We start from the raw sequence: 26429 nt of genomic DNA, 5'->3' as shown, positions 1-26429 counted from the left end.
AATTCTGTTAACAGCTACATTGACTCCCCATGCAATTCAGAGTGCTGGTTTTGACCTAGAAAGCTCTTTACAGCTCAGGACCCCAATACCTCCTGCAATGCCTCTCCTGATTTCAACAAACCCAGGCCATTAGAGTTTCTTTGAGATCCTTCTCTGGGTTGAGGGAATGGGTGACAAGGGCCTTATTATTATTATTATTATTATTATTATTATTATACAACCTGCCTTCACCCTAAGGTCCCAGGGCAGGTTACAGCATTAAAACACAGTATTAAAAGCAGTTTTAAAAATACAATTAGAGTTAAACTGGATGCAAAATTTTGCACAGCAACTCATTACCAGAGGGTTGGGGAATCTCTGGCTCCCCGCCCTCGCTTGTGTTGGCGTATTTTTTGGGTTAGACCATTAGTCCATCTAATGCAGCTCCTTCTGTGTATCTTGGGCTGGCTGCTTTTCAGATCCCAGGATGCCACACTTTGGCCTGGGGCGTCCCCAGAAACACGGCACACAAGAGTGCCATTCAACACGTGCAGAGTGCAGTTCCTTCTGTACTAAGAATTGTCACCCATCCGGGATTAAAAGGGAGGCAGAGAGGCCTTCGTGGAGAGAGGGGCGGCATGGAGTCTGGATCTCAGGGCTGGCCCACCTCAGAGCCTCTCCCTTTACAAATTAAACCCACGAAAATGGCTTATGCAATAAAGGGGACCTTTCAGACATACCAAATATATACCGTATTTTTCGCCCTATAGGATGCACCGGCCCATAGGACGCACCTAGATTTGGGGGGGGGGGAAATAAAGGGGAAAAAATTATCCCCCCCCCCCAGGCACAGGGCTGGGGCGGGGGAAGCCCGAGCTTCCCCCGACCCCAGCTCCCAGAACGGGACCCAGAGCGATGCCAAAGCTGCGGGGCTGGGGGAGGGGGAAGCCAAAGGACCCTGATCACCTTTTACAGTTCCAGTAATTCTTTGGGGGAAGCCGCGATGGTTAAAAGTGGTATCATAGCTCTTTGAATGCAAGGCGTGAATGTGTTCTGGGTTAACCACAGCCAGCCTCCGCACCTCTTAACACTGATTTGCAGTTGTGAAATTTTACGGAGGTAGCCACTAGCTCAGGGAAAAGCCGTCCCGACAAATGGCGTGTCGGGCTCGTCAGTGGCTCTGAGCTGTGGTTTCAAAATGGAACCTCTTTGGGCAGGAGCAGTTTACCTTTTCCAGGGAGTGTTCTATTTGTGTGTGTGTGTGTGTAAGAGAGAGAGAGAGAGAGATAATTAAGAGGGCCTACTCAGCCCTCATTGGACAGTTTTGGGGTCGTCGTCCCCACTTTTAGGATTATTTTTTTTGCAAATAAAGATCTGCTGTTTTATACAAATGTTGAACTTTTTCCCAGACTGCTGGTCCCTCCTCCTTGGGCCTGGAAGGAACAAAATGTCAGCTGCAAAAGAATTGGCACGTTTTACCTGAAGATGGAAAATACTTGAAAAGCAATTGTAACAAACAGATTACGCTAGTAGGATTGCAAGAAGTTCTGTAAGGAGGACTGTTTGAAATATTGCAAGAAAGACTATGAAGAGAATCATTAGTTAATGATAATTAAGAGTAATAGAGAAATTAAGAAATGCAGAATAAGCGATAAAGAACGGGAAATCATCAGAGGTTGTTGACGGAAGTCTAAAACATTGTGTAAGACAAGAAGTTAGGTTAAATGGTTGTTGAAAATGATATGTAAAAAAACCAATAAAAATGTATTTTGTAAAAAAAGGAAAATAAAGGGTTGGTGAGAGCCCTCTGCTCTGTGAGCCTGCCTAATCCTTCATAGAGCATAAGATCAGTTGTTGGCTATGTGCTGTTTTGGGGGAGGAAGAGAGGGAAGGAAAAGGTGCACTTCACCTGGGCAGGTGAGCTAACCCCGGGGCCCTGCTTTTTCTTCTCTCCCCTTGCAGATCAAAAACGCGGCTGCCAACGTCTTGCGGGAGACCTGGCTCATCTACAAACACACCAAACTGCTGAAGAAAATCGACCACGCCAAAGTCCGGAAACACCAGAGAAAATTCCTCCAAGCCATTCATCAGTAAGCTGGGCTCTTTTCTCCTCTGTTCCGCCACGCTGGCATCTCCTAACTATAAGGGATAGCAGGTTGCAGAGCCTGCCGAGAGCTGCTCCTGGGACGTCAGGAGTCGCTGTAGCCATTTGGAGCAAGGGTTTTCTGCGCTAGGGGCAGCAAAGGGCTGCTTCCGCCCTAAGGAAGCTGAGGAAGGGCTTTGGGTCCGTGGAACAGCAGCCGCCTTGCACGCAGAATGCTGTGAGTTGAGTCCACAGCATCCCCAGGTTGCTGTTTTGGGAAAGAAAAGTTAAAAAAAAAAGTCAGTTAACAAGTGACAGGGGAAACAAGATTTACCAACTATCGAAGAATGGCAGATGAAGATGATGGACTATATGGAACTTGCCGAACTGACCGGGAGACTCCGAGACCAGAGAGAAGAGACGGTGGAAGAAGACTGGAAGAAGTTTAAGGAATATTTGAAAAAATATGTTAATAAATCTTAGAATAGCTTTGGAAGTGGATATAGGCGGTAGGGTTAGAAGTAGAAGATAATGTATTTTATAAGTGATGAAATGTGAAGTTTTTATGGTTAAAGTAAGTGTGTGGGGGAGATGGTTAGAAATTATGATATATGTAAACTATTAAAGATGAAGTAAACTGAAAATCAGATAGGTGGGATAAAATAAACCGTCCTGGTGCGGGTGCAAATTTAGCCAGCAGAAGATTAATCCAGGATGGCGTACAGGTGAATGGGAAGGGGCTCATCTACGGGTCTTCCTCCGGTAGCGCCGCCAGCGGTGTTTGACCTCCAGGCAAAGGCTCGGCTTGCCAATGTTCTAGTCCTCATTGGGAACCCAGCAAGGCAACAGGTGGAATCAGAGCTCTGGGCTTTGGATTGGGTGGGCAGGCGGGACGCACCTTTTAATGCCCGCAAGCTGATTGGTTGCTCTTTCGCCCCTTTTCCAGGTTAAGGGGTGTGAAGATGGAACAGAGGAAACTGAGTGACCAAGCCAACACCCTGGTCGATCTTTCTAAGGTAACCATCTCTCTCTTTCTCTCTCTCCCGGAATTTGAGACAGGAGTGGGGTAACTTTTCTCAAACCTGAGAGCCGCATTCCCTCCTGGGCAACTTTCCAGGGGCCACGTGCCTGGGGTGGGTGGGGCCAGAGGCAAAAGTGGGTGGAGCAACTAAGGCAGATTTTACCTTTCTACAGTAGGCTAGTTTCTGCACATGCACTCGTCCGAAGAGGCATTATCTAGTGCTCAGGAATGGCAGAAATGCTAAAGGAGGCAGGTCCAGGGAATGGTGTGGCCTGGGGAACAGAAGTGCTTTGGGGAGAGTCCTAGGGGCCAGACAGAGGCTCAGAGGGCCACATTTATTACTACTACTACTATTATTATTATTATTATTATTATTATTATTATATTATATTATATTAAAGTAAAGGGTAAAGGGACCCCTGACCATTAGGTCCAGTCGTGGCCGACTCTGGGGTTGCGGCCCTTATCTCGCTTTACTGGCTGAGGGAGCCGGAGTACAGCTTCCGGGTCATGTGGCCAGCATGACTAAGCCGCTTCTGGCGAACCAGAGCAGCGCACGGAAACGCCGTTTACCTTCCCGCCGGAGTGGTACCTATTTATCTACTTGCACTTTGACGTGCTTTCAAACTGCTAGGTTGGCAGGAGCAGGGACCGAGCAACGGGAGCTCACCCAGTCGTGGGGATTCGAACCACTGACCTTCTGATCGGCAAGTCCTAGGCTCTGTGGTTTAACCCACAGCACCTTCTAAACCACTGTCTCCAGGCTATTTACACACAAAACAAATAGAACAGTTAAAGACCCATTGAGCTTGGCCTGGTTTCAGATTGCCAACCAATGCAAATTCCTCCTGCACCTCAGGTGTCCATACACTAGCAGGAGTTTGCCCCCACAAGCCACTGTGTTCTGCAACAGCAGCCTCCAGACCAACCCCCAAGGGCAGCCCCGCAGAGAGCTCATTGCGGCAATCAGGTTACCAGTGCATGGACCCCTGCGGTCCAGGCCGGAGGTCCCGCCATGCCTGATTTAGGAAATGGGGGATAGGATGAGGTGATTTGAGTCCTACAGGATGTATCTGTGGACTGGCTTGGACTTATACCATGCCCGACATCAGGATGGTGCCAAAATTGCATTTGTGGCTACAGTGGTACCTCAGGTTAAGAATTTAATTCGTTCTGGAGGTCTGTTCTTAACCTGAAACTGTTCTTAACCTGAAGCACCACTTTAGCTAATGGGGCCTCCCGCTGCCACAGTGCCACCGCCGCGCGATTTCTGTTCTCATCCTGAAGCAAAGTTCTTGACCCGAGGTACTATTTCTGGGTTAGTGGAGTCTGTAACCTGAAGTGTCTGTAACTCGAGGTACCACTGTACTTGGGTTTGATCTGAAGATGCTCACCAAAGGATCCCCAGAAGGGAGATGAGGGTACCCCACACTGCAGCCGTGATCTTTCTTCCGAGCCAGCTCCAGTCCTGGACAAGGCTGCCTCCTCCCCCTTGCCCGAAATCCGTTGCCTCCAGCCTCTCTCGACTGCATGGGGATTCTGAGTCAGGGAGTGGTGGCAGAGGTGGGAGGCAGCGATCTGGCACCTTCCATGCGGGGCTTCCCCGAACGTTTGGTTGCCAGGCAACCCTGTGGAAGGAAGTGATAACACACTCTCTTCTCGGCTCAGACCTGCGACGGGTGGCGGTGCGTGGAGCAGGGAAAGAAATGTGTTTACCTAATGGAGCTCACTGCTTCCTTGCTTGCTTGCTTGCTTGCTTAAACGGCCTTGGTCCAGTATATCTGAAGGAGCGTCTCCACCCCCATCGTTGTACTCGGACACTGAGGTCTAGCTCCGAGGGCCTTCTGGCGGTTCCCTCACTGCGAGAAGCCAAGTTACAGGGAACCAGGCAGAGGGCCTTCTCGGTAGTGGCACCCTCCCTGTGGAACGCCCTCCCATCAGATGTCAAAGAGAACAACAAGTACCAGACTTTTAGAAGACATCTGAAGGCAGACCTGTTTAGGGAAGCTTTTAGTGTTTGATGTATTGCAGTATTTCAATATTTTTTTGGAAGCCGCCCAGAGTGGCTGGGGAAGCCCAGCCAGATGGGCGGTGTATAAATAATAAATTATTATTATTATTATTATTATTAAGAACATTGAGAAGAGCCTGGCCGCTGGATCAGGCCAATGGCCCATCTAGTCCAGCATCCTGTTCTGACAGTGGCTGGCCAGCTGCCTCCATGGGAAGCCCTCAAGCGGTTCCTGAGCCTCAGAGCTCTCTCCCCTCCTGTGTTTTCCAGCAGCTGGTATTCAGAAACATTCCTGCCTCCCAACTAGCCTTTGTGGCTAGTAGTTGTTGATAGCCCTATTCTCCGTGAATTTGTCAGGCCTCTTTTTTTAAACCATCCAGGTTTGTTGGTTCCTGAAGTCTGTACCACCATTCCTAGATACTTACAATTTGTGACTTGTTCTATTTTATGGCCTTGGAGGTTCCCAGCTTCTAAGCTTTGGTTTTTCCCTGAAAGCGAGCATCTTTGATAGTTGATTTTGAGAGGTTCAGTTTCACAGCATGCTGCGGGTTTTCTTAGTGCTCTTTTGAGTCCAATGGGGGTTCTAGATAAAATTGCTTTCCTTCTGGGATTGTACCCCCAAGTGTGTTTTATAAACTGGTCTCTGACCGCAATAAATTATCTGTCTGTCTATCCAATCATCCAGGTTGCTGGCCATCCCTGTGGAACTGAGGCCTACACGCTTATCCCCCTCTGTCCTCCTATCTAAGCAAGCAAAGAGGCCTTGCTGGTTTTCATGACACGTTCCAGCCAGGCAAAAACACTTGAGGAGGGTGCAAAGCAGGGCTGGTGAAGGGGCGTGGCCTGGAGAGACAGGGATAGCTTGAGGAGAGAGGGTATCCCCAAGGCTTGTTAAAGGTAAAGGTAAAGGGACCCCTGACCATTAGGTCCAGTCGTGGCTGACTCTGGGGTTGCGGCGCTCATCTCGCTTTATTGGCCGAGGGAGCCGGCATACAGCTTCTGGGTCATGTGGCCAGCATGACTAAGCCGCTTCTGGCGAACCAGAGCAGCGCATGGAAACGCTGTTTACCTTCCCGCTGGAGCGGTACCTATTTATCTACTTGCACTTTGACGTGCTTTCGAACTGCTAGGTTGGCAGGAGCAGGGACCGAGCAATGGGGGCTCACCCCGTCGCAGGGATTTGAACCGCCGACCTTCTGATCGGCAAGTCCTAGGCTCTGTGGTTTAACCCACAGCGTCACCCGCGTCCCTCCCCAGGGCTTGTTAGAGAGGGCCAAACTACAGTTCCCAGGATTCTTCTGGGGGAATCCCGACTGTTAAGGGTTCTGGGGGTCTTTAGGAGAGCCACCCCCCCAACTTAAATAAAATATTGGAGGCGGCCGGTAAGCCCCGCCCCACATAATCACATGACACTGCACACACCCCATTTGAATGGAAATTGCCATTAACTTTTTGGGGGGGCAGCCCCCTCAGGTATTTTATTGGGGGCGACACCCTTTCGGCCCCTATGAGTTGGTTCCTAGGCCCACATTCCCCTTGCAGAGCTTCAGTTTCCACAATTTTTTCTAGAAAAAGACGGGCCGGGGCTCACCATGATCTTGTTCGCCCTTGTTCTCTTGTAATGGCAATGACGCCCACCTGAGAGGTGCCGGAACTGGGCTCCATCGAGTTCCAACTGAATAAAAGCCCTGATTTCCACAATGGTTTAACATTTAATCCCTCTTCGCAGGGAGCTCTGGAATTTGTAGCTCTCCAGGGGGGTTGCAGGGGTCTCCTAACAACTCTTTTCCCCCCCCTTTTTAAAAAAAAATTTATGATTTTCAATTTTATGCATTTCAATAATTTTACAGTCATTTTAACGTTTCAAAACTTGACTTCCTTCCCTCTCCTTCTGCGGTTCCTTAAATTTATTTTTAATACCTTCTGCGTATCCAAATTAACTTATTCATTTATTCATCTACTTCAAATATATACCCTTATGAAACTGCAGGTTATTACAATAATCCCACCTTTCCTCACAACTCTTCAGTACCCTTAACAAACAACGGCTCCCAGAATCCTTTGCGGGAGCAAACCACTGCCGTTTGAAGTGGTATCATAGTGCTTTAAATAAATGTTGCATTTGTGGGATACAACCCTAAGTAACCTGATTAAAGGTAAAGGTAAAGGGACCCCTGACCATTAGGTCCAGTCGTGGCCGACTCTGGGGTTGCGGCGCTCATCTCGCTTTACTGGCCGAGGGAGCCGGAGTACAGCTTCTGGATCATGTGGCCAGCATGACTAAGCCGCTTCTGGCGAACCAGAGCAGCGCACGGAAACGCCGTTTACCTTCCCACTGGAGCGGTACCTATTTATCTACTTGCACTTTGACGTGCTTCCGAACTGCTAGCTGTGCAGGAGCAGGGACCGAGCAACGGGAGCTCACCCCGTCGCGGGGATTCGAACCGCCGACCTTCTGATCGGCAAGTCCTAGGCTCTGTGTTTTAACCCACAGCACTACCCGCGTCCCTTCTGACCTCAATGTAGCCTGCTAATTTGCCTCTTCTTTTTTTAAAAAAAGTAAAAATTCTTCTTTTAATTTTTTTTTTTAATTAAACAGATGCAGAACGTCATGTACGACCTCATCACGGAACTGAACGACCGGAGCGAAGACCTGGAGAAGCAGATAGGCGGGCTGGAGTCCAAACTGGAACAGCTGAACAGCAGCTTCCACTCCCTGCCCTTGCTCATCACGGACGCTCTGTGCCAGCAGCAACAGCAGCTCCTGGCCACTATCCTCGAAGCCCGGGGGGTGAGCATGGGCGTGGGCGCCCCCCAGACGCCGCTTTCGGACAGCCCTTTGGGGGTCAGCTCAACTTCTTTCCCCACCCCTTATACCAGCTCCAGTAGTTGCTGAGCCCCGTCGGACATGAGGGAAACAACAAAAACAACACACACACGCACACGTGGGTCTTTGTTATCCGTGTGGGGGTGTCAATCCTGGCCCCGGATGTGGGGGGAGGGGAGAGCAGAGGACCCCGGCCGCCGCCTTGTGGGGTCGCCTGGAAACAATGCGGGCTCGTCTCGGTGGTAGCGCCCCCTGTTGTCGGGGTGGGGTGGGGTGTGAAACGGGCGTTTTCGGCAGAGCCCCTCGCAGCGGCGTTCGGTGGACCGTAGGAATCCACGTTCAATCTCAGGTCTTCAAAAATCGAAAAACAAGCCAACTCCAAGGGCATCGATGCAACGGCGCAAGGTAGGGGGACCATTCCACTGTGTTGGACCCCAAGCCACTGGCATTGGGGTTGTTCATCTCCTTCTTTCTTCCCTGGTTGTTTTTATTTTTATTTTTAAAAAACATTCTTATTCCTTCTTCCCCTCCGCGCATTAAGTGTCTTGCCGAAGAAAGTCAAAAGGCGACCGGGGAGGTGGCGAATTGGCCGAAACACAGGTGCCCCCCCTTCCCCCCTCCTCCTCTGCTGAATCTTGGCAAAGGTCTCGAGGTATCATTCCAGCTCCCTCAGAATTGGTTTTGCCAAAGAGACCGCCGTAAAGGTACCCTTTGTGGCCTCTTCTGCGTTGGGTCTTTTTTGTTTTGTTTTTTAAGAAAAAGGGGAAATGGCAGGTGTCACCTTTTGCTGAGGCCTAAGAAGAGTTACCTTGACTTGGAGAAATCGGAAGTTTTCCACCACTAAAGCTGTTCTTGGCGGAGACGAAGCAGCGATTTCGACGCATCCAGATGGGTTGGCGTTTGCCCTCCCCTCGCCACGGGCAAGGTGGTTGCCACTGAGGAAATGGGTTTGCTCAGATTCCGAGCGCTCCAAGAAACGCAAAGTGAAAGAGAAGTTGTTCTCCATCGTCCTCCCGAGAGAATCGCCCCAAGCCCCTTCAGCTCACCAGTGGTGCTTTGAAAAATCACATCCCTTTGGACCACATTGCCACGACCCTTCTTTAAACGTTGCGGTTACCAGCCTGAACTGCGTTGCCGCTGCAGTTCCAAGGGCCTATCCACATTACAAACCTCTCATCTGGGCTTCCCAGATTCATCAACTTTTTATTATTAGTAGGGCTTCCCTCTCCCCCTAAAAGCATCCTGGAAATTGTAGGTTTGTTTGTTTTTTATGGTGGTGGGCAGTCCTGCACTTTCAAAGGCTCCACGGCTGACAGCCATTGGTGACTGAACTGGTTTGAACCCAGTTTAAATGTAATTTGCTATTGGCACTTAAATTGGTTTGCTCCTGCTTTGAATTGCCATATAGACAATTAGGCTGCACACTGGTTAATGAAACTGCAGTCAAAGTGGTTGAACTGAATTGCCACTGGCAGTCAAATCAGTTCCAAGCCTGGTTTGAAATGCCACTGGCTTGCATTTGAAGGGTGTGCAAGCCCCGGGATTTTTCAGCAGGGGTGTGGAGTGCACAGCTTATTTGAAAAAACAATTACTAGGAATCATTAGTAAGCTGCCTAATGCAGAGTCAGACCCTTGGTCCATCTAGCTGTGTGCTGTCTACACTGACTGGCAGCGGCTGTCCAGAGTTTCAGTCAAGGGGGCGTATCCAGGCTCTGTTGGAGACACCAGGGATTGAACAGGTTCCCCGCCACCGCTGTCTAAGTCATGTCTGAATCCTACCATTGATTCATTGAGCCCAGGCTGAGCCCATCCCACTTGGCTACATCCCATTTGGAAATGCGTAAAATGCCACCGTTTGCATTAGTGGTTAGCATATCCCAGCCTGACCCTACCTCGCAGGGGTGTTGTAAGGCTAAAGTAGAGAGGGGCTGAGAATTGTGCATGCCACCTTAATCTTCCCTGGAGAAAAGGGATACCATTTTGCAGTGTGCGAAATGTAAGGCCTTCCAAATAATTCATTTTTGGATATTAAAATCCCTCCGCACACCACGGGCTCAGATCTGGAGACTACCTGAAGGCTGGGGATGAGAAGGTAGCCCCAAGAATGCACATGTTTTCAGGGGAGACTATTAGATTCTCCCCTCCCTGCCCAAGTAACTTTGTGGCCCCGAGAACAGTTCAGAGAAGCAACCCACACTCCCCACACAGAGGTGGCAATGGCCTCGACCCAGCTTTGTTGTGTATGAAGCCTTAATGCTTAGCCCAGCCGCCTCGTGCTTAGAGTCATAGAAGTATAGAGTTAGAAGGCACCCCTTCTCAGGTCCCCTGCAATTCAGGAATCGCAGCCAAAGAATCTCTGGCAGATGTCTACCCAACCTCTGTTTAAAAACCTCCAAGAAAGGAGAATCCACCACCTTCTTGTGTTGAACAGCTCTTCCCATTGGGAAGTTCTTCCTAATGTTTAGCCAGAATCACGTTTCTTGTAATTGGTTTGAGTCCTACCCTCCGGAGCAGGAGAAACCTAGCTTGTTCCCTCTTCCGTGTGACAGCCCTTGAGATATTTGAAGAAGGCTATCATATCTCCTCTAAGCCTTCTCTTTTCCAGGCTAAACATACCCAACTCCCTTAACCGTTCCTCATAAGCTTTGGTTTCCAGGCCCTTGATCATCTTGGCCACCCTCCTCTGCAAACCTTCTGGCTTCTCAATCTTCTTCTTAATCTGTGGTGCCAGAACTGGACAGAGGATTCCAGGTGTGGTCTGACCAAGGCAGAGTAGAGTGGTACTATTACTTCCCTTGATCGGGACACTATAGACTTCTGTTGATGCATCCTAGAATGGCATTAGTATTTTTTGCTGCTGCATCACGCTGTTGACTCATATTCAGCTTGTAGTGCACCAAGACTCCTAGACCCCTTTTCACATATGCCACTGGCAGGTGTCCCCCACCTTATATTTGTGCAGCTGGTTCTTCCTTCCTAGGTGGAGAATCTTAACATTTGTCCCTATTGAAATTGTCAGTTTGGTTCCAGTTCTCCAATCTGTCAAGGCCATCTTGCAACCCGATTATCTCTTCTGCAGCTATAGCTATCCCTCCCAGTTTGGTGTCACCTGCTGCTGGTCAAAAGGGGGTTCTCCATTCTCCCGAAGGGGGCCCAAACTCACTCTTTTTACGCTGCCTGCTTTTAACACCCTTTTAACTCCCCAGAGACCCAGGGAAGCGGGTGGCGCTGTGGGTTAAACCACAGAGCCTAGGACTTGCTGATCAGAAGGTCGGCGGTTCGAATCCCCGCAACGGGGTGAGCTCCCGTTGCTCGGTCCCTGCTCCTGCCAACCTAGCAGTTCGAAAGCACGTCAAAGTGCAAGTAGATAAATAGGTACCGCTCCGGCGGGAAGGTAAACGGCGTTTCCGTGTGCTGCTCTGGTTCACCAGAAGCGGCTTAGTCATGCTGGCCACATGACCCGGAAGCTGTATGCCGGCTCCCTCGGCCAATAAAGCGAGATGAGCGCCGCAACCCCAGAGTCGGCCACTACTGGACCTAATAGTCAGGGGTCCCTTTACCTTTAACTCCCCAGAGGGAGCAAGGAGCAAAACAGCCACAGCCCTCTGCTCTGAACCCTCCATTCCCTTTTGTCAAGGCGATTGTTGGCATCACCCAACCGCTACCACCTGCTTTTTTGTCAGGCAAATGCCTCCCTCTGTCACGGCTCCTCATTCAGGCTGTTTTTTTTTGGGGGGGGGGCCTTGGCTCGGCTTCAGAGCCCCGCGAGGCGGCCGCTGGCTCGTTCCAGCGAGAGCTGAGCAGGTGACTCTTCGTGTTCCCTTTGAACAGGCAAAGCAAGCGTGTAATTGCTCAGCGATATTAATTACGCGCCGCCCCGCGGCTCCGGTTAATTGCGAGCCAAGAAAGGGGAGGGAGAAAACACCCCAGGTAGATCTAAGTGCTTTTTAGCGATTTTTCGGCATGTGGGGTTTTTATTTCAGGGGAGGCGGGGGGGATGGATGAGCGGTCTTTTGTCAAAACTCCCCTTCAGCAGCTGTGTGTGGCTTTTCCGAACATCACAGCGCCAGAAAGCATTAAACGGGGAAGAGGAAGGGAGGGAACCTGCCACTTAGCGAGGATGGTAGGTGGCCCACATTCCTTGCAATTGAAGTTGCTTAGGAAACGGAGCGGAGCTTCAGGGCAGGATCCTTACAACGCCCACTGGATTCTCTCCCCCCCCCCCCCCACCATGCCAGTTTGGGGCTTTGGAGAGGCTTCGCCAGGAAATATTTGGAGGAAGGTTATATACGGTGCGAGCCACTTTGAGTCTTCTTGGTCAGTCCCCTGGCCTCCCAGAAAAGCTGGGATTTGTCTGAAGCGATCAGAACAAGGACATTTTGCCTGCCAGCCAGGGTACAGAGCACTTAGCTAGATGGGCCGAATGTTGCGACTCAATATAAGGCAGCTTCCCCTGTTTGGAAAGGAGCCGTGGCTCAGCACTAGAACATCCGCTTTGCATGCAAAAGGTCCCAGGTTCCGTTCCTGGCATCTCCAGTTGGACTGTTAATGTCCCCCACCTGGAGAGCAGCTCCCGGTCAGTGTCTGTGATACTGAGTTAGATGGGCCAACGGCCTGACTCTGTATTAGGCAGCCCATCCCTGCTTTCCTTCAGCTACATAAAAGCGAGTTAGGGCACCTCCATCGCGAGGAAAGGAAGGTAGAGACTGGCTTCATGCTTGAGCATCTATGAGGACTAGAATATTTATTTTGAAGGGAAGGGCCGCCCCTCAATGTTAAAGCATCTGTTTTGCAAGCAGAAGGCACCAGATTCAACCCCCGGCGTCTCCAGTTAGGGATGGGAATGTCCCTTGCCTGAAACCCAGGGCAGCCGCTGCTGCCAACCTGTGTCGACATCCCTGAGCTAGGTGGGAAAGTTGTCTGACTCTGTATAAAGCAGCTTCCTGTGTCTTTATTCCTAGCACTTCAACTCATCTGCATGTTTCTTTTTGCTGCAAATCCTCGTTTGGCAGCCCTGTGAGACAGGCAGGAGTCTTCTGGCCCCCATGCGGCAGGTGTGAAGACGGAGGCTCAGAGAGAGAAAAGGTCGGGTCCTCAAAGGCTCCACGCAGAGGGCAGAGGTGCAGTTTGAAGCAGGCACACCCACCCCTCCCAATTCCTCTTAGCCACACTGGTAGGGGGTAGCACGGTGGGCAAGGGACTTATGGGGAAATTCCAGGAAGAGGAGCAGCAGCAGCCCACACAGCTGGCACAGAAAGAGCCTCATTCCATTTCAGGACCCTGGACAGCTCTGCTTTCCCGTTCTGAAGGCAAGCCTGCCTCTACCTCAAGCTACTCAGACTGCAGACTCAGTTCCACATTGCAGGACTCCTAGCAGTTGGTTTCAATCATGGGAGAACTGCACAGTAGGAAAGGGTTAATTGATCACTCCCTTGAGCCATTTCGGATCCCCAATGGCTGTTAGTCTGGAAAAGTTACTAGCCTCCTCCCCACCCCACCCCCATGTTGATCATTTCTGGCATATCAGTGGCTTGGAGGCAAGAACAAATTTTTTTTGGTCCAGTCTAGAGAGAGAAAATTGCTGGCTGCTTGGCTGGAGGGTCTTTTTTGCTCACCCTGGCGGCCAGCTGAACCCCTGTTCCCAAAGCCGCCTCATTCTTCCTACCCCGTCCTTCTGACAGGGATCCAGAGAAGGGAGCGTCAGATCCTATCTGTTTGGCTGGCAGGATCTCAGCCCCGCGTCTGCCCCTCCTCGTCTCTCCAGGTCAGGCCCCTTATTTCCGTGGCATCTCCCGCCATCGCTCAAAGCACCTGTTTTTCACCGGAAATGAGAAGAGCCCGTCAAAACCGCGCTGGGACCGGAAGCTGGAAAGAAAAAATGGGCCGCGATGAATGCTTAAATGAATTTCGTAGAGCAGCCTGTTCCAAGGCAGCTGTTAGGCAATTAACTACAAATTGAAGGGGTTTTTTGGGGAGGCAATGATTACAGACTGCAGGATCAGATTTAACACCCCTCCTGGTAACTCCTTCGCTCACCAGAGAGCCTTCTCGCCCCCCTTTTTTTCTTTTACTAAACAGAAATGAGCCTGAGACACTCTGTGCAGCTGGAGGTGCCAATCTTGCAATGCCTTACCAGTTTTGATGGGCTTGGTTTTTAGAAAGAGCATGTGAAACACTGCAGCTTGGGCTTTTCTTACACTGCTTTGGGCGAGGGGAGAAGATTGCAGGATCGATGCCCCCCCTTCAGTTAGAACCCCTTTTTCAGAAAGTCGCATTCTTCATGAGAGAGAGAGAGAGAGAGAGAGAGATTGCAGCTTAGCTTAGGGAGGGAGCACCATGGCTCTGTAGACGAGCCCAACCCCTGCTTTGCATGCAAATTATCCCAAGTAGACATCTGGAGACATCTGCCAGCCCAGGAGAACTGCTGCCAGTCAGTGCGGACAAGCCTGAGCTCATCTCACTCAGTACAAGATGGCTTCCTATGTTCTAGCATTCTGGTCATGTATGACATGAGGAGAAAGTGTAGTTGGGTGGTGCCTCCGGACATTCCAGGGTGGTACAGTCTCAGCAGAGCCGTATTAGGTGCTGTGTCTTTACTTCTTGAATGTGTGCATCAGCTCTGGAGCGTATTTTTGACACCAAGACACATTGCGGCAGCCCCTGCCCCACGCGACTTTTTTTTTAAAAAAAAAAAATGTAAACAAGCCATCTCCGCCACTGAGGCGACACACCCAGGTATACAAAGGGTGGGGTGGGAAAATGGGACAAGAGGTCTCAGCAAAGATGTCCCCTTCAGCTAACCATCTGGCGAAGCAATGAGATGCCAGGCACAAGATAAATGTCATATCTGCACCGTTTGGAGCACTATGATACCTCTTCAACAGCCACGGCTTCCTCCCCCCCCCCCCCAAAAAAAAAGAATTTTGGGAGCTGTGGCTTGTTAAATGCAACGGCAGTTATTAGGAAACACCACTATTCCTCTCTCAGAGCTACAATTTCCGGAGTCTCCCGGGAAGAGGGGTTGATTGTCAAACCACTCTGCGAATTGTTGCTCCGTGGGGGGAATAGCGCATAGGTCTGCCAACAAATCTCAGCATCCTTAAACTGCAGGATTCTTTGGGGGGAAAGCCGTGACTCCTGAAATGGCATACTGCTTTTGAAACAGGGTGTGGTATGTGCCCAAACTCAATTCTGCCATTTCCTTTCTGCCCCCGTTACCCTGCTCCCCAGGAGGCAGTGTTGGCCACTCGCCTAAATGGTTTTGAAAGAGGATTAGGCAAATTCATGGGAGAGAGGGCTACCCATGGCTTCTAGCCACCATGGCTTTGAAGGCTGCTGTGCTTCTGAATACCAGCTGCTGGAAACCTCAGGAGGGAAGACTCCTCTTGTGCTCAGATCCTGCTTGCCAGTTTCCCACAGGCTTGGCCACTCGGAGGTGCGCCACTGGTCCGGTGCAGCAGGCACCCTACGCTCATTCTCTGGACTTTGCTATTGTGGGCTCAGGTTCCGTCCACCTTCCCACAACTTCTCTCCGCTGCTAATAATCACCCATCATCTGGAAATGCCTGCGGAGTCGGAGGAATAGGGGACACTGGTACCACCGAGAAGGTGTTGGCAACGACGGTCCTAATGTCACCCCAGCAAAGCCACCATGGTCTGACCCACAAATGTCTACCCGCCCGCCCCCCACCGTCAGAAAGGAGCCAAACAGCAACTGCACACCTTTACAAAACAGCTGCGTCTGACCTAGCCTGGCGCTTGACGCGTTTCTCGAGACGATAAGAGCTTCGGTGAGGAAGCTGCACTTAAAAGCTAGCTTTTTTCTTATTTCTTTTCTTTTTTTCTTTTTCTTTTTTTAAAAAAAGATTATTAGGGGAAAGCATAACCATAGTTTTATTTTACCTATGAAAATATATTGCTATATTATAAAGGATAATATTGTAACTTTCAAAGTACTCTTTTTGTATCTGACGAGCTAGTTTATAGGCGGGCAGTTTGGGGAGGGTGGTTCTGCCTGCCCTTGCTCGCTCGTGTGATTGTTTCTGGGGTTACGGGTCGCTTGGCAGACCAAGGGGACGTGGCGTGGTGTGTCGACACACGGCGGAAGGTTTTCAACTGGTTCCAGGCTGGTTTGAAGTCTTCTGTCGTCGTCCCGCCACCCAAGGAGAGGGAGCCTGAAACTGGGCTTAGAGAGATCTCTGCTGGGAATTCTCCGCACCTGAAGGTAAGGCTTGAAAGGTCTGTAGCTCAGTGGGAGAGCGTCTGCACTGCATGCAAGAGCTCCCAGGTTCAGTCCCCAATGGCATCACCAGATAGGGCTGGGAGAAACCCCCGTGTCTGAAATCCTAGGAAGACGCTGACAGCAGAGATAATTAATACTGAGCTGTATCAACCAGTGGTCTGACTCGCCGTAAGTCATCTTCCTGTGTTTCTGTTCCTAAGTCCCACAAAACAAAAGATTCTCTACCAACAACCTGGAAACTACCGTATTTTTTGCTCTATAAGACACACCAGACCATAAGACGCACCTAAGTTTTTGGATGAGGAACACAAGAAAAAAAATATTCTGAATCCCAGAAGCCAGAACAGCAAGAGGGATCGCTGCTTTCGCTGTGCAGAGATCCCTCTTGCTGTTCTGGCTTCTGGGATAGCTGCGCAGCCTGCATTTGCTCCATAAGACGCACACACATTTCCCCTTTTTAGGAGGGAAAAGTGCGTCTTATAGAGCGAAAAATACGGTAGTTCTGCAAATCACCAGCCTTCAGGTTTGGTGGAGAATGCGGGCAGAAGTTGTTGTTTTCTCTCCCAGTAGAGTTTTGGAGCTATCAAAGCAAAAAATGGACAGGCCACAGATTTCTGGCAAAGCGAAAAGGCATTTTGTTTGCAAAGCTGACCCCTGGGCTTCCTAAGACTCGAAGAAGAGCCTCGCGGATCGATCGGGCCAATGATCCATCCAGCCCTTCAAGGGCTGACCCAGATGCTTCTTTGGGGAAGATTGAAGGCAGGGCCTGGGCGCAAGAACAACGCTTCCCCCACTTGCGATTCCCAGCGGCTGGCGTTCAGAGGCAAATTAATGCCTCTTGGCCACCCCACTTCCATGAAAACGGCAAGAATGCACTGACATTTGAGGGGGAGCGAGGGCATGAACAAATGCTGGCTGTTAGGTGCGATGCCTGAACGGAACCCCTACCATCAGAGGCAGCCTACCCGTGGGAAGCTGGGTGCTGCGATTGGTGGGTTTTTGCACTGTTCGTTTCTGCGCTTTCTCCCCACACCTTCCAAACACGCTTGCTCTGCGTTCCTATAGCAGAAGGAGGATTTCATTGCAACACTGAAACAAGAAAGGGCAGGCAGGCAGGAAGGGGGTGTTCTTTCCAATGGCTTGTGCTTTGCCCAAACCACTCACTCCCCTGAAGGTCTTTTAGGAGCAGGGAGTGGGCACAAAAGCAGATTACATCTACCCCCCTGCCTCGCAAGCTGAATAGGAACCTCATTAACTGCTGCATGGTCTTTTCTCTCCCAGCCTCCACCGTTCAGCAAGGGCTGGGCAGGGCTTCCGCTGCCACCCTGAACTCTGCCAGCTCTTTGTTTCTCATTAAATACGGGGTAGCTGTTGGGAAAGGCCAGGCACAGCTGGACACCCACTTTGCTGTATTGTGGGTTTAAAACCTTCCGTGGCTAATTGCCAGTTTGGCCTTCTTCCCTGCGTTGGACCTGTACCAAGCTGGCTCTTGTTTTCTGAAGTGTGACTTGACTCAGCTTGCATTGCCACCAAATGTTTTTAAAACTCTCTCGCCCAGCCACCCACTCTCCACTCTTGCCCTCCTTCCTTCATGTCCTTTCTCTCTGCTTCTCTCTCTCTCTCTCTCTCTCTCTCTCTCCCCCATACAGTTAAAGCACTATGGTACAACTTCAACCAGTCATGGCTTCCCCCAAAGGATTCTGGGAGCTCTTGCTTGTTAAGGGTACTGAGAGTTGTTAGGAGACCCCTTTCCTCCCACACCCGGTGTGGTGTAGTGGTTAAGAGCGGTAGTCTCGTAATCTGGTGAACCGGGTTCGCTTCCCTGCTCCTCCACATGCAGCTGCTGGGTGACCTTGGGCCAGTCACACTTCTCTGAAGTCTCTCAGCCCCACTCACCTCACAGAGTGTTTGTTGTGGGGGAGGAAGGGAAAGGAGAATGTTAGCCGCTTTGAGACTCCTTCGGGTAGTGATAAAGCGGGATATCAAATCCAAACTCCTCCTCCTCTTCTTCTTCTTCCTCCTCCTCCTTCAGGAAACTGCAATTCCCAGTGCGGTTTAGCAAACCCTCTTCATAGAGGACTCTGGGAATTGTAGCTCTTTGAGGGGAATGGGGGGGGGTCTCCTAACAGCTCTCAGTGGCCATAACAAACCACAGCTTCCAGCATTCTTTGGGGGAAGCATGAGTGTCAAGATTTGGCACCCTAGTGCTTCAAATGTAGAGTGTGTGTGTGTCCACACACCCACACCCTGGCTCAGTCACTAGAGCACGAGACTCTTAATCTCAAGAGTCATGTATTCAAGCCTCACGTTGGGCAAAAGATTCTTGCATTTCAGGGGGTTGAAGTAGATGACGCTTGTGCTCCCTTCCAACTCTCTAATTCTATGAACGAGTTTATATCCCACCTTCCTCCTAAATTGGGATTCAAGGTGGCTTCCAGCATACAAAAACATGAAGCGCAAACTGCCGTATTTTTCGCTCTATAAGACCATAAGACGCACCTAGTTTTTGGAGGAGGAAAACAAGAAAAAATATATTCTGAATCTCAGATGCCAGAACAGCAAGAGGGATCGCTGCGCAGTGAAAGCAGCAATCCCTCTTGCTGTTCTGGCTTCTGAGATAGCTGCGCAGCCTGCATTCGCTCCATAAGACGCAGACACATTTCCCCTTACTTTTTAGAAGGGAAAAAGTGAGTCTTAATAGAGCAAAAAATACTGTAGTTAAAATACACTGAGAAGCAGCAATTAAAATACAGTCCACCCTGACAGCAGCCCGGTAACTGGCCTCGTCTGCAGCTTAGTTTGCAAAGGCCTGTCCGAATAGGCAGGACTTAGCCTGCCTGTGGAAGGAAAGCCCAGAAGGAGCCGGTCTGATCTCTCGGGAGGGGATTCCGCAAAATGGGAGCAGCCACAGAAAAGGCTGCGTCTCGTGCCGCCCCCAACCATGCTTCTGGGAGAAGGTGTGTTCTTGGACTTGTAGCTCCCATCAGCCCCACGGCGTGGCCTGTGGTCTGGGGTGATAGGCAACAACATCTCGAGGGCCCCTTCTGCGTGCAGAGCAGCCGGTCTATTCAGTGAGCATCCGTCCTGCCTTCAGAACACAGGGAGCTGCCTTTGTTATACCAGGTCAGGTTACTTGTCAATCTAGCTCAGTTCTGTTTTCTCTGGCAGTGCTGGGGGTGCGAGTGAGTATCTCTTACCGTGGAGATCCCACCTGACTTCCCTGCCTTGTCCAGCTGCTCTGCCTTGAACAGGTGCTCCGCTTGCCGTTGCAACCTTCGAACCTCTTCGGAGAACGCCGCTGTTAAAGGCAGAGAAGCAGCTGGCCGCTGGACAAGCTGGCAACCCTAGTGTTGTTGTCTCTTGGACGCTGGCACTGCTGACAACCGTGCAGTGTGCCTCATTCAGCCTGGTCACCTGTGTACAACCTTCCGAGCAGTTCCTGGAAGGGCCTCTACAGAAGCTCAAGAGGGACAAAATAGGCCGGCAAAGCAGCAACAGAGTCTAGTGCAGGGATGAGGGAACTTGTGGCCCTCAAGACATGGGACTCCCAACTCCCATCAGCCCCAGCCAATACGATCAATGGTCAGGAGTGATGGGAGTTGCAGTCCAAGACTATCTTGGACACAGGCTGCCCCTCCTCCCTGCACTAGTGATTAGGGCTGGGCGATACCTGGTTTTCAACTTCATGATACAGTGGTACCTCGGGTTACATACGCTTCAGGTTACAGACTCCGCTAACCCAGAAATAGTGCTTCAGGTTAAGAACTTTGCTTCAGCATGAGAACAGAAATCGTGCTCCGGCGGCGCGGCAGCAGCAGGAGGCCCATAGGCTAAAGTGGTGCTTCAGGTTAAGAACGGACCTCTGGAACGAATTAAGTACTTAACCCGAGGTACCACTGTATATCACCAGCTAAACATCCCAATATATCACAAGGCCTGAAATAAGGATGGAGCCAGGTAGAGGCCTTGGCTGGCTTCACGGTTTCCCCCCACATTGCAATTTTTGCATAGCACCCACCCACACACCTACGATTTGCAATATATTGCAAGGTCAAAAATGATAAAACCAATATCGTGGTTTTGGGCAGTATATCACCCAGCCCTAACATGCATCGTGATTCTCAATCTGTTGCCAGGTCAAAAATTAGGAAATTGATATCACGATATGGACTTCAAAGTGGTTTTGGACAATACGTTGATATATCACCCAGCCCTACTTGTGATGTCTTTCCCCAATTTCAAGTTTCAGAAGACTGAAGGGCTGAATTTTAGTGGCTGGACGGGGGCTTGCAGACCATCGGTTGCAGACCTTGGGAGCTAGTTTGAAGGAGAATGAGGAATAGAAACTATTAGCAGCATGTGTGTGCGTGTGTGTTCCCCCTGCCTTCCCCGCCCCTTCTGGGCTTGTTAGTAAGGTTGCCAACTGACCCAATCACCAGCCTGCTCCTGTGCCTTTTAAGAGTAAACGGCAGGTGTGGCTATTTCCCCCCACACACAGTGTGCTTGCAGGCCGTGCTGCTGCTTTGTGGCGGAGGAGCTGGCACGAGCAGGAGAAGTTGGCAACCTTAAGCAGCCATGCTTTATTGTGCCCGAGTTGAGGAGGAGCAGGGGGTGGGTTGTCTTTAACCAAAGGGGATGGCACAGGAGGGGGAAAGGAGGAGATGGGAGGGAGCAATTGGCAATCTCCAACAACCCTGTCCCCCAACCACTCGAAAAACAACAATCAGCTCTGTACCCAGAAACAATCATGTCTGAATCCAAACTAATGGCTTTAACCTGTTCACTGTAAAGAATCAAAAAAGTAAAACTAAAAAAAAGTGCCTTGGACTTGGATCTCAAGAGGTCGTTCTCTATGTCTTCACCTATGCGGGTATATAATTTATGTAGATACCTACATAGAGAGACGCGGACACAGCATATACGTGTTAGACAGTCCTGATATAAAAGGCTTTGAAACCCTTTTGTGTTTTCTCTCTCTCTCTGTTCTCTGTTCTTTCATTCCTTCCCCAGATCAGAAGATTACTCGGGCCCATTCTCTCCTCTAATTTTTATTAAGTATTCCCTCAATCCATTATCTATTTGCAATTTCAACCCTCGGCTTTGAGATAATCTTTCCGCACTCTCGCTGAGCTGGTGGGGAGACATGTCAAATCACAGGAGCATGCATCAGCCTTGCACAGGAAAGCGGCTGAATAGCTCTCTCTCCCCCCCCCCTTTTCTTTTTCTTGCTAATTTTACCTGGGGGGGAAAAATCAGATAAGCCTGACACAAGGGAAGTCAAAAGGGAGGCTGCGGGTGTTTGATAGCTGCAGAGCTAGGAGAGCTCCACCTGTCAGCTGACTGGAAAAGAGGTCTTGGCGGTTGTCAGGGGGGCTACAGAGTGTTTGCAAACATTCCAATTGCTCAAAAGGTTTTTTAAAAAACACACACACACCATGTCATGCAACATCAACCCTGCCTTTGGGTGTGTCGGTAGGATCATCGAGAGATGAGGGAAGGATCAAATTTAATTGCAAACCATAAATTTCCAGTGCAGACATTGCCGCAGTCATTTTGGAATGCGTCCCTCTAAAATCAGGTAAGCCGAATAAAAGAAGGCAGTTCAAAAAATAAATAAATGAACAGCTCGAGTCAAAGGCCAGGTGCAGATTTGGAAACCCCCATAGCTTGACCGCAAGACCTGTGCCTTCAGCTGATTCAAATGAGACTACCTTAAAGGTAAAGGGACCCATGACCATTAGGTCCAGTTGTGGCCGACTCTGGGGTTGCGGCGCTCATCTCACTTTATGGGCTGGGGGAGCCAGCGTACAGCTTCCGGGTCATGTGGCCAGCATGACTAAGCCGCTTCTGGCAAACCAGAGCAGCGCACAGAAATGCCATTTACCTTTCCGCCGGAGTGGTACCTATTTACTTGCACTTTGATGTGCTTTTGAACTGCTAGGTTAGCAGGAGCAGGGACTGAGCAACGGGAGCTCACCCCGTCATAGGGATTCGAACCGCAACCTTGATCAGCAAGTCCTAGGCTCTGTGGTTTAACCCACAGCGCCACCAGTGTCCTTGAGCCTACCTTAGCGGCTGGCTTTTTCACTGAGGAGTCACAGAATGCTGATGCACGTTCCAACTTCTGAAGTGTTGCGGAAATGAAGTGTCCCTAGATACTAGGTAAACATGTCAATACTCCCCACCCCCTCCACACTTCAACCACCTGGCTTAATAACATTGGTGTAGTTAGCATAAAGTATTTCCAAACAAAGCCCCGGTTCCCAGTTCTCTCTCTCCCCCCCCCCAATTTAATCTTGAATCTCTCCAAGAACTGGCTCTGCGAAAAACCTCCCCAAAGATCCTGTGCTCAAATCCTGGTTCTGCAGATGAAAAAAAGAGATTTCCCAGGCTGCAAATAATGGTTGGCATGTGTGGGATGGAGAAAAGAGAGTAATGGTCCCCCCGGGGACTCGGAAATAACCACTGACTGTTCTTCCTCGAGGCTCAAGCTACACCGACTGCAGAGTAAAACATTCACTAGTCTCTTTGTTCTGGCACTGCTGCTTAAATCTTCACAAGCTGAAACTTTGTGGAGTTGGAAGGGCCTTGGTTGAAGGGCTGGGGAAGCTCAGGTCTGGGAATCAGATGCACCCCTTTAGGCCTCTGTACACAGGTGGCGCTGTGGGTTAAACCACAGAGCCTAGGACTTGCCGATCAGAAGATCGGCAGTTCGAATCCCCGTGACGGGGTGAGCTCCTGTTGCTCGGTCCCAGCTCCTGCCAACCTAGCAGTTCGAAAGCACGTCAAAGTGCAAGTAGATAAATAGGTACCGCTCCGGCAGAAAGGTAAACGGCATTTCCATGCGCTGCTCTGGTTCGCCAGAAGCGGCTTAGTCATGCTGGCCACATGATCCGGAAGCTGTACGCCAGCTCCCTCGGCCAATAAAGCGAGATGAGCGTCGCAACCCTACCCCAGAGTTGTCCACGACTGTACCTAATGGTCAGGGGTCCCTTTACCTTTATGTGGCCCCCAGGGCTCTTTCCCAGACCATACCCATCCCCCGACTTACTCAAGGCCCTCCAGCCTGGCTGAAACGTGTCCTTGAAGTTCCATAGTGCCATAGGGGAGAGCTATTGAAACCTCTGCCATTTCCTGGTTCAACTGAAGCCTATCTCTCACTTGGCCTGCTTTTCGCTGCTGGCCCCTGGAAGGCTGAGTCCGGCAGGATGCGGCTTTTGGACCAGGAAAGATCCCTCCCTCTGCTACTTATTCCCTCTTGGTCCAACCCTCTGCTCAGGAAATCCAGAGCATCCTCAATAGATGAATGACACTCCGCCCTGAAAGGGAAAGGGGGGGCATGGCAAGCAGGTGGATCAGGCAGCTCTAGCAAAACGATCCAGACCAAATATCTCCCTGCTCCACCCCCCCTTCCAAATCCTTCATGGGCCCTTCCGGATGACCAGCTTTCTTGACCGCTAATCTCATTTGTTTGCAAGGAGATTAGATGATGTTTGCTACTCAAGCAGCACCCATTCAGATGAGATTGTGGGGCGCTTAGATGATGTTGCATTGAGGCAAGTCTTGCACTTTTGAGTGCATATTCCCTGTTACTTTCCTCACTGCAGAAAGTTTGCCTTGGCTGTCAATCAGTGGAGGGGGAGTCACGGAATGCTGGCGAACAGTACAAATCCTGAAGTGTTGAAGAAACAATTAAGGGTACCTAGATATTGGATGGAGATGCCAAACTATCTCCCTACTTTGCTGTCGTCCTGGTTTGATCAGAGTTAATAACATTGGTATCATATGGGACGCGGGTGGTGCTGTGGGTTAAACCACAGAGCCTAGGACTTGCTGATCAGAAGGTCGGCGGTTCAAATCCCTGCGATGGGGTGAGCTCCCGTTGCTCAGTTCCTGCTCCTGCCCACCTAGCAGTTCGAAAGCACATCAAAGTGCAAGTAGATAAATCGGTACCACTCCGGCGGGAAGGTAAACGGCGTTTCTGTGCGCTGCTCTGGTTCACCAGAAGCGGCTTAGTCCTGCTGGCCACATGACCTGGAAGCTGTACGCCGGCTCCCTCAGCCAGTAAAGCGAGATGAGTGCCGCAACCCCAGAGTCGGCCATGACTGGACCTAATGGTCAGGGGTCCCTTTACCTTTACCTTTATAGTTATCATGAAGTGTTTTCATTTGGGGTGGGGGAGCGGGTGTGACGTGCAAGACCTCCCAGCCGACTTCAGTTGCACAGAACCCGATATTCCTGGCTCACGACTGAATCCCACCTGAAAAACAGCAAGAGTTTGGGGGTGCCCATTGTCTCTCCAGAACCAAAGGAACGCCTCCGCTCAGGAAGAACTGGATTTAAAATTAAATCAGGCAGCAGGCAGGGAGAGCGAGGGAGACAACGTGAATGTTTAAGACTCTGTAATAAATTTAGAACCGGAATATTACCGCTGCGGTGAGCCGATTCGCCTGGGAAGGCTGAATGGAGATGTCGGATTATGGGAAGCTCATTCATCGCACTGGTTTGCCCTCGGGGAGACCTCTGCACCAAGAATGGAAGTCACGAGGGGAGACTAATCCGCTTTTCACAGTATCGATCAACCCCCCCAACACACAAACACACAACCCCAACCACACACATTAGAGCAAAGTACATTATGTCTCCTCAGATGTAAGTCCTGCTGGATTCAGTGGTGCCTATTCCAAGCTGACAGGTTAGGATTGCAGCTTTGGATCGACAATTTGCTGCCCATTCATGATCTCCAAAACCATCTGCTTGAGACAATGATCTCACGCTGTCTAGTGTAGTTGCAGATCCTAGACTTTGGCTGTGGGCCTGAGGGGAGTTGGAAGCAATATCTGGACGAGGGTCACAGGTTCCGCAGCCCAGGTCTAACAGCAGGGCCAACTGCAGGGAAAAGGGGAGCTATTTTGCTCCCATGCACACCTAGCAGAACCTCAGCACTCGGCCTCAGTACTTGGGCACGTTAATAAAACAACGCATCTCTTGAGAATATGCAGAGTGCCTTTCCTATCCACCCCTGAGTACTTGTGACCCCTCTGCTAATAGTCTCTAGTCAAGAGTCGTCTCCTGTCATGGATGCAGAGGAGTGAAATGATGGGAGGAACCAGCTGGGGAATCCCTAAGAGAAGAAGACTCAGAGCCAGGGGATTGGTGGTGGGATGATGATAAGTGGTCAGAGGGAGCAGGCTAGGAGGAGGTGGTGTTGGAAGCTGAAGAGGCAACAGGGTATAGTGAGCAGGAAGAGGCTGTGGCAGAGAGCAGTGCAGAAGCGGAGGCTCGAGAGGGGACAAGAGGCAGGGTGGAGGCAGGCTGCTGAAGAAGCCAAGGAGTCTCCCCCTCCTGCTACGACCAGTCCCCATCTGTCCGTCTCCTAGAACCTGCAGAGGCATATTAAAGGGGGCGAAGCAAAGACAGGCAAGGTGAAGTAGTCTTAGGTTGCAAGGGAAGGACCTGGAGGAGGAGGAGACTTAGGGAGCTCTTGGAAGGCAGGGACCATCAGTCCTCGCAAGTGCCTCTTTGGGCCAAGGCTCATTAGCCTAAGCTGTTTTGTTCCTTTGAATAAAGAGTTAACTTCACCCTTGTGAGTTATTGCTGACCTGCGCCCAACTCCCACCTTGATATCTCCTCTCTCAATAGATGTAGAAAGAGGGCTCCCCGTGGACCACGAGTGGGGAAAGCTGTTGGACTCCCCAGCTCCCATCAGTCCCAGACAGGAACGGTGAGAGATGACCCCCTTGCCATAGATCTTTGTGGAAGAGAACTGTTAGTTAATCAGGAAGTGGGCATTTTAAGAAGGGACACAGAACTATTCCACCCATCACTCAAAAGCAGCTTGCTATCCTCCACATCTCTACTGAAGGCCAAAAAGCTGCAACTCAAGGCCAAACAATAAGGTGTGCAGCTGCCAGCCCCCCCCCTTTTAATCCCTTACAGCTTTATTTGAGGGGTAGAGCTCTGGTCATCATTGGACCATGACTGGCGATCTAAGAAGCTGGTCAAAGTATAACCTTGGCTGCAGCAACATCTGCATCCCTAGGGAGCTGTCCCTGGTCCTGAAATAGTTGCTGCTTGTAGCCAAAGCTCTTGTTTTTATCTGCTGGTTGTCTTCTGTCCCAGGCCTGTTCCCTGCCCCCATCCCCTTTCACCTCGCCTTGGAAAAGGGTATTGTAGAGTTGTAAAATATTCACTGAAGGGTAGCCAAAGCGATCTAGGGGATGAAACGACTGCCCTATGAGAGAAGGTTTCAACGGTCAGGACTTC

General features: G+C 50.4%; 1 protein-coding gene across 1 annotated transcript in view; it reads left to right on the top strand.

The window, feature by feature from the left end:
* The window catches only part of KCNN3 (potassium calcium-activated channel subfamily N member 3), a 97110-nt gene extending 82284 nt beyond the window's left edge, over positions 1-14826 (top strand). Inside the window, exons 6-8 of the mRNA XM_080984617.1 lie at positions 1942-2069; positions 3009-3078; positions 7694-14826. Of these exons, the coding sequence (XP_080840743.1) occupies positions 1942-2069; positions 3009-3078; positions 7694-7990 (495 nt within the window). The 3' untranslated portion in view covers positions 7991-14826. The remainder of the gene's footprint in view (positions 1-1941; positions 2070-3008; positions 3079-7693) is intronic.
* Positions 14827-26429: the final 11603 nt, after the last annotated feature.

This window comes from Podarcis pityusensis (genome assembly GCF_964106645.2).
Source record: "Podarcis pityusensis genome assembly, chromosome: 16".
In the NCBI taxonomy this organism is placed as follows: domain Eukaryota; kingdom Metazoa; phylum Chordata; class Lepidosauria; order Squamata; family Lacertidae; genus Podarcis; species Podarcis pityusensis.
Note: the sequence above shows the minus strand (reverse complement) of the source record. Positions and strands in the feature narration are given on the sequence as shown.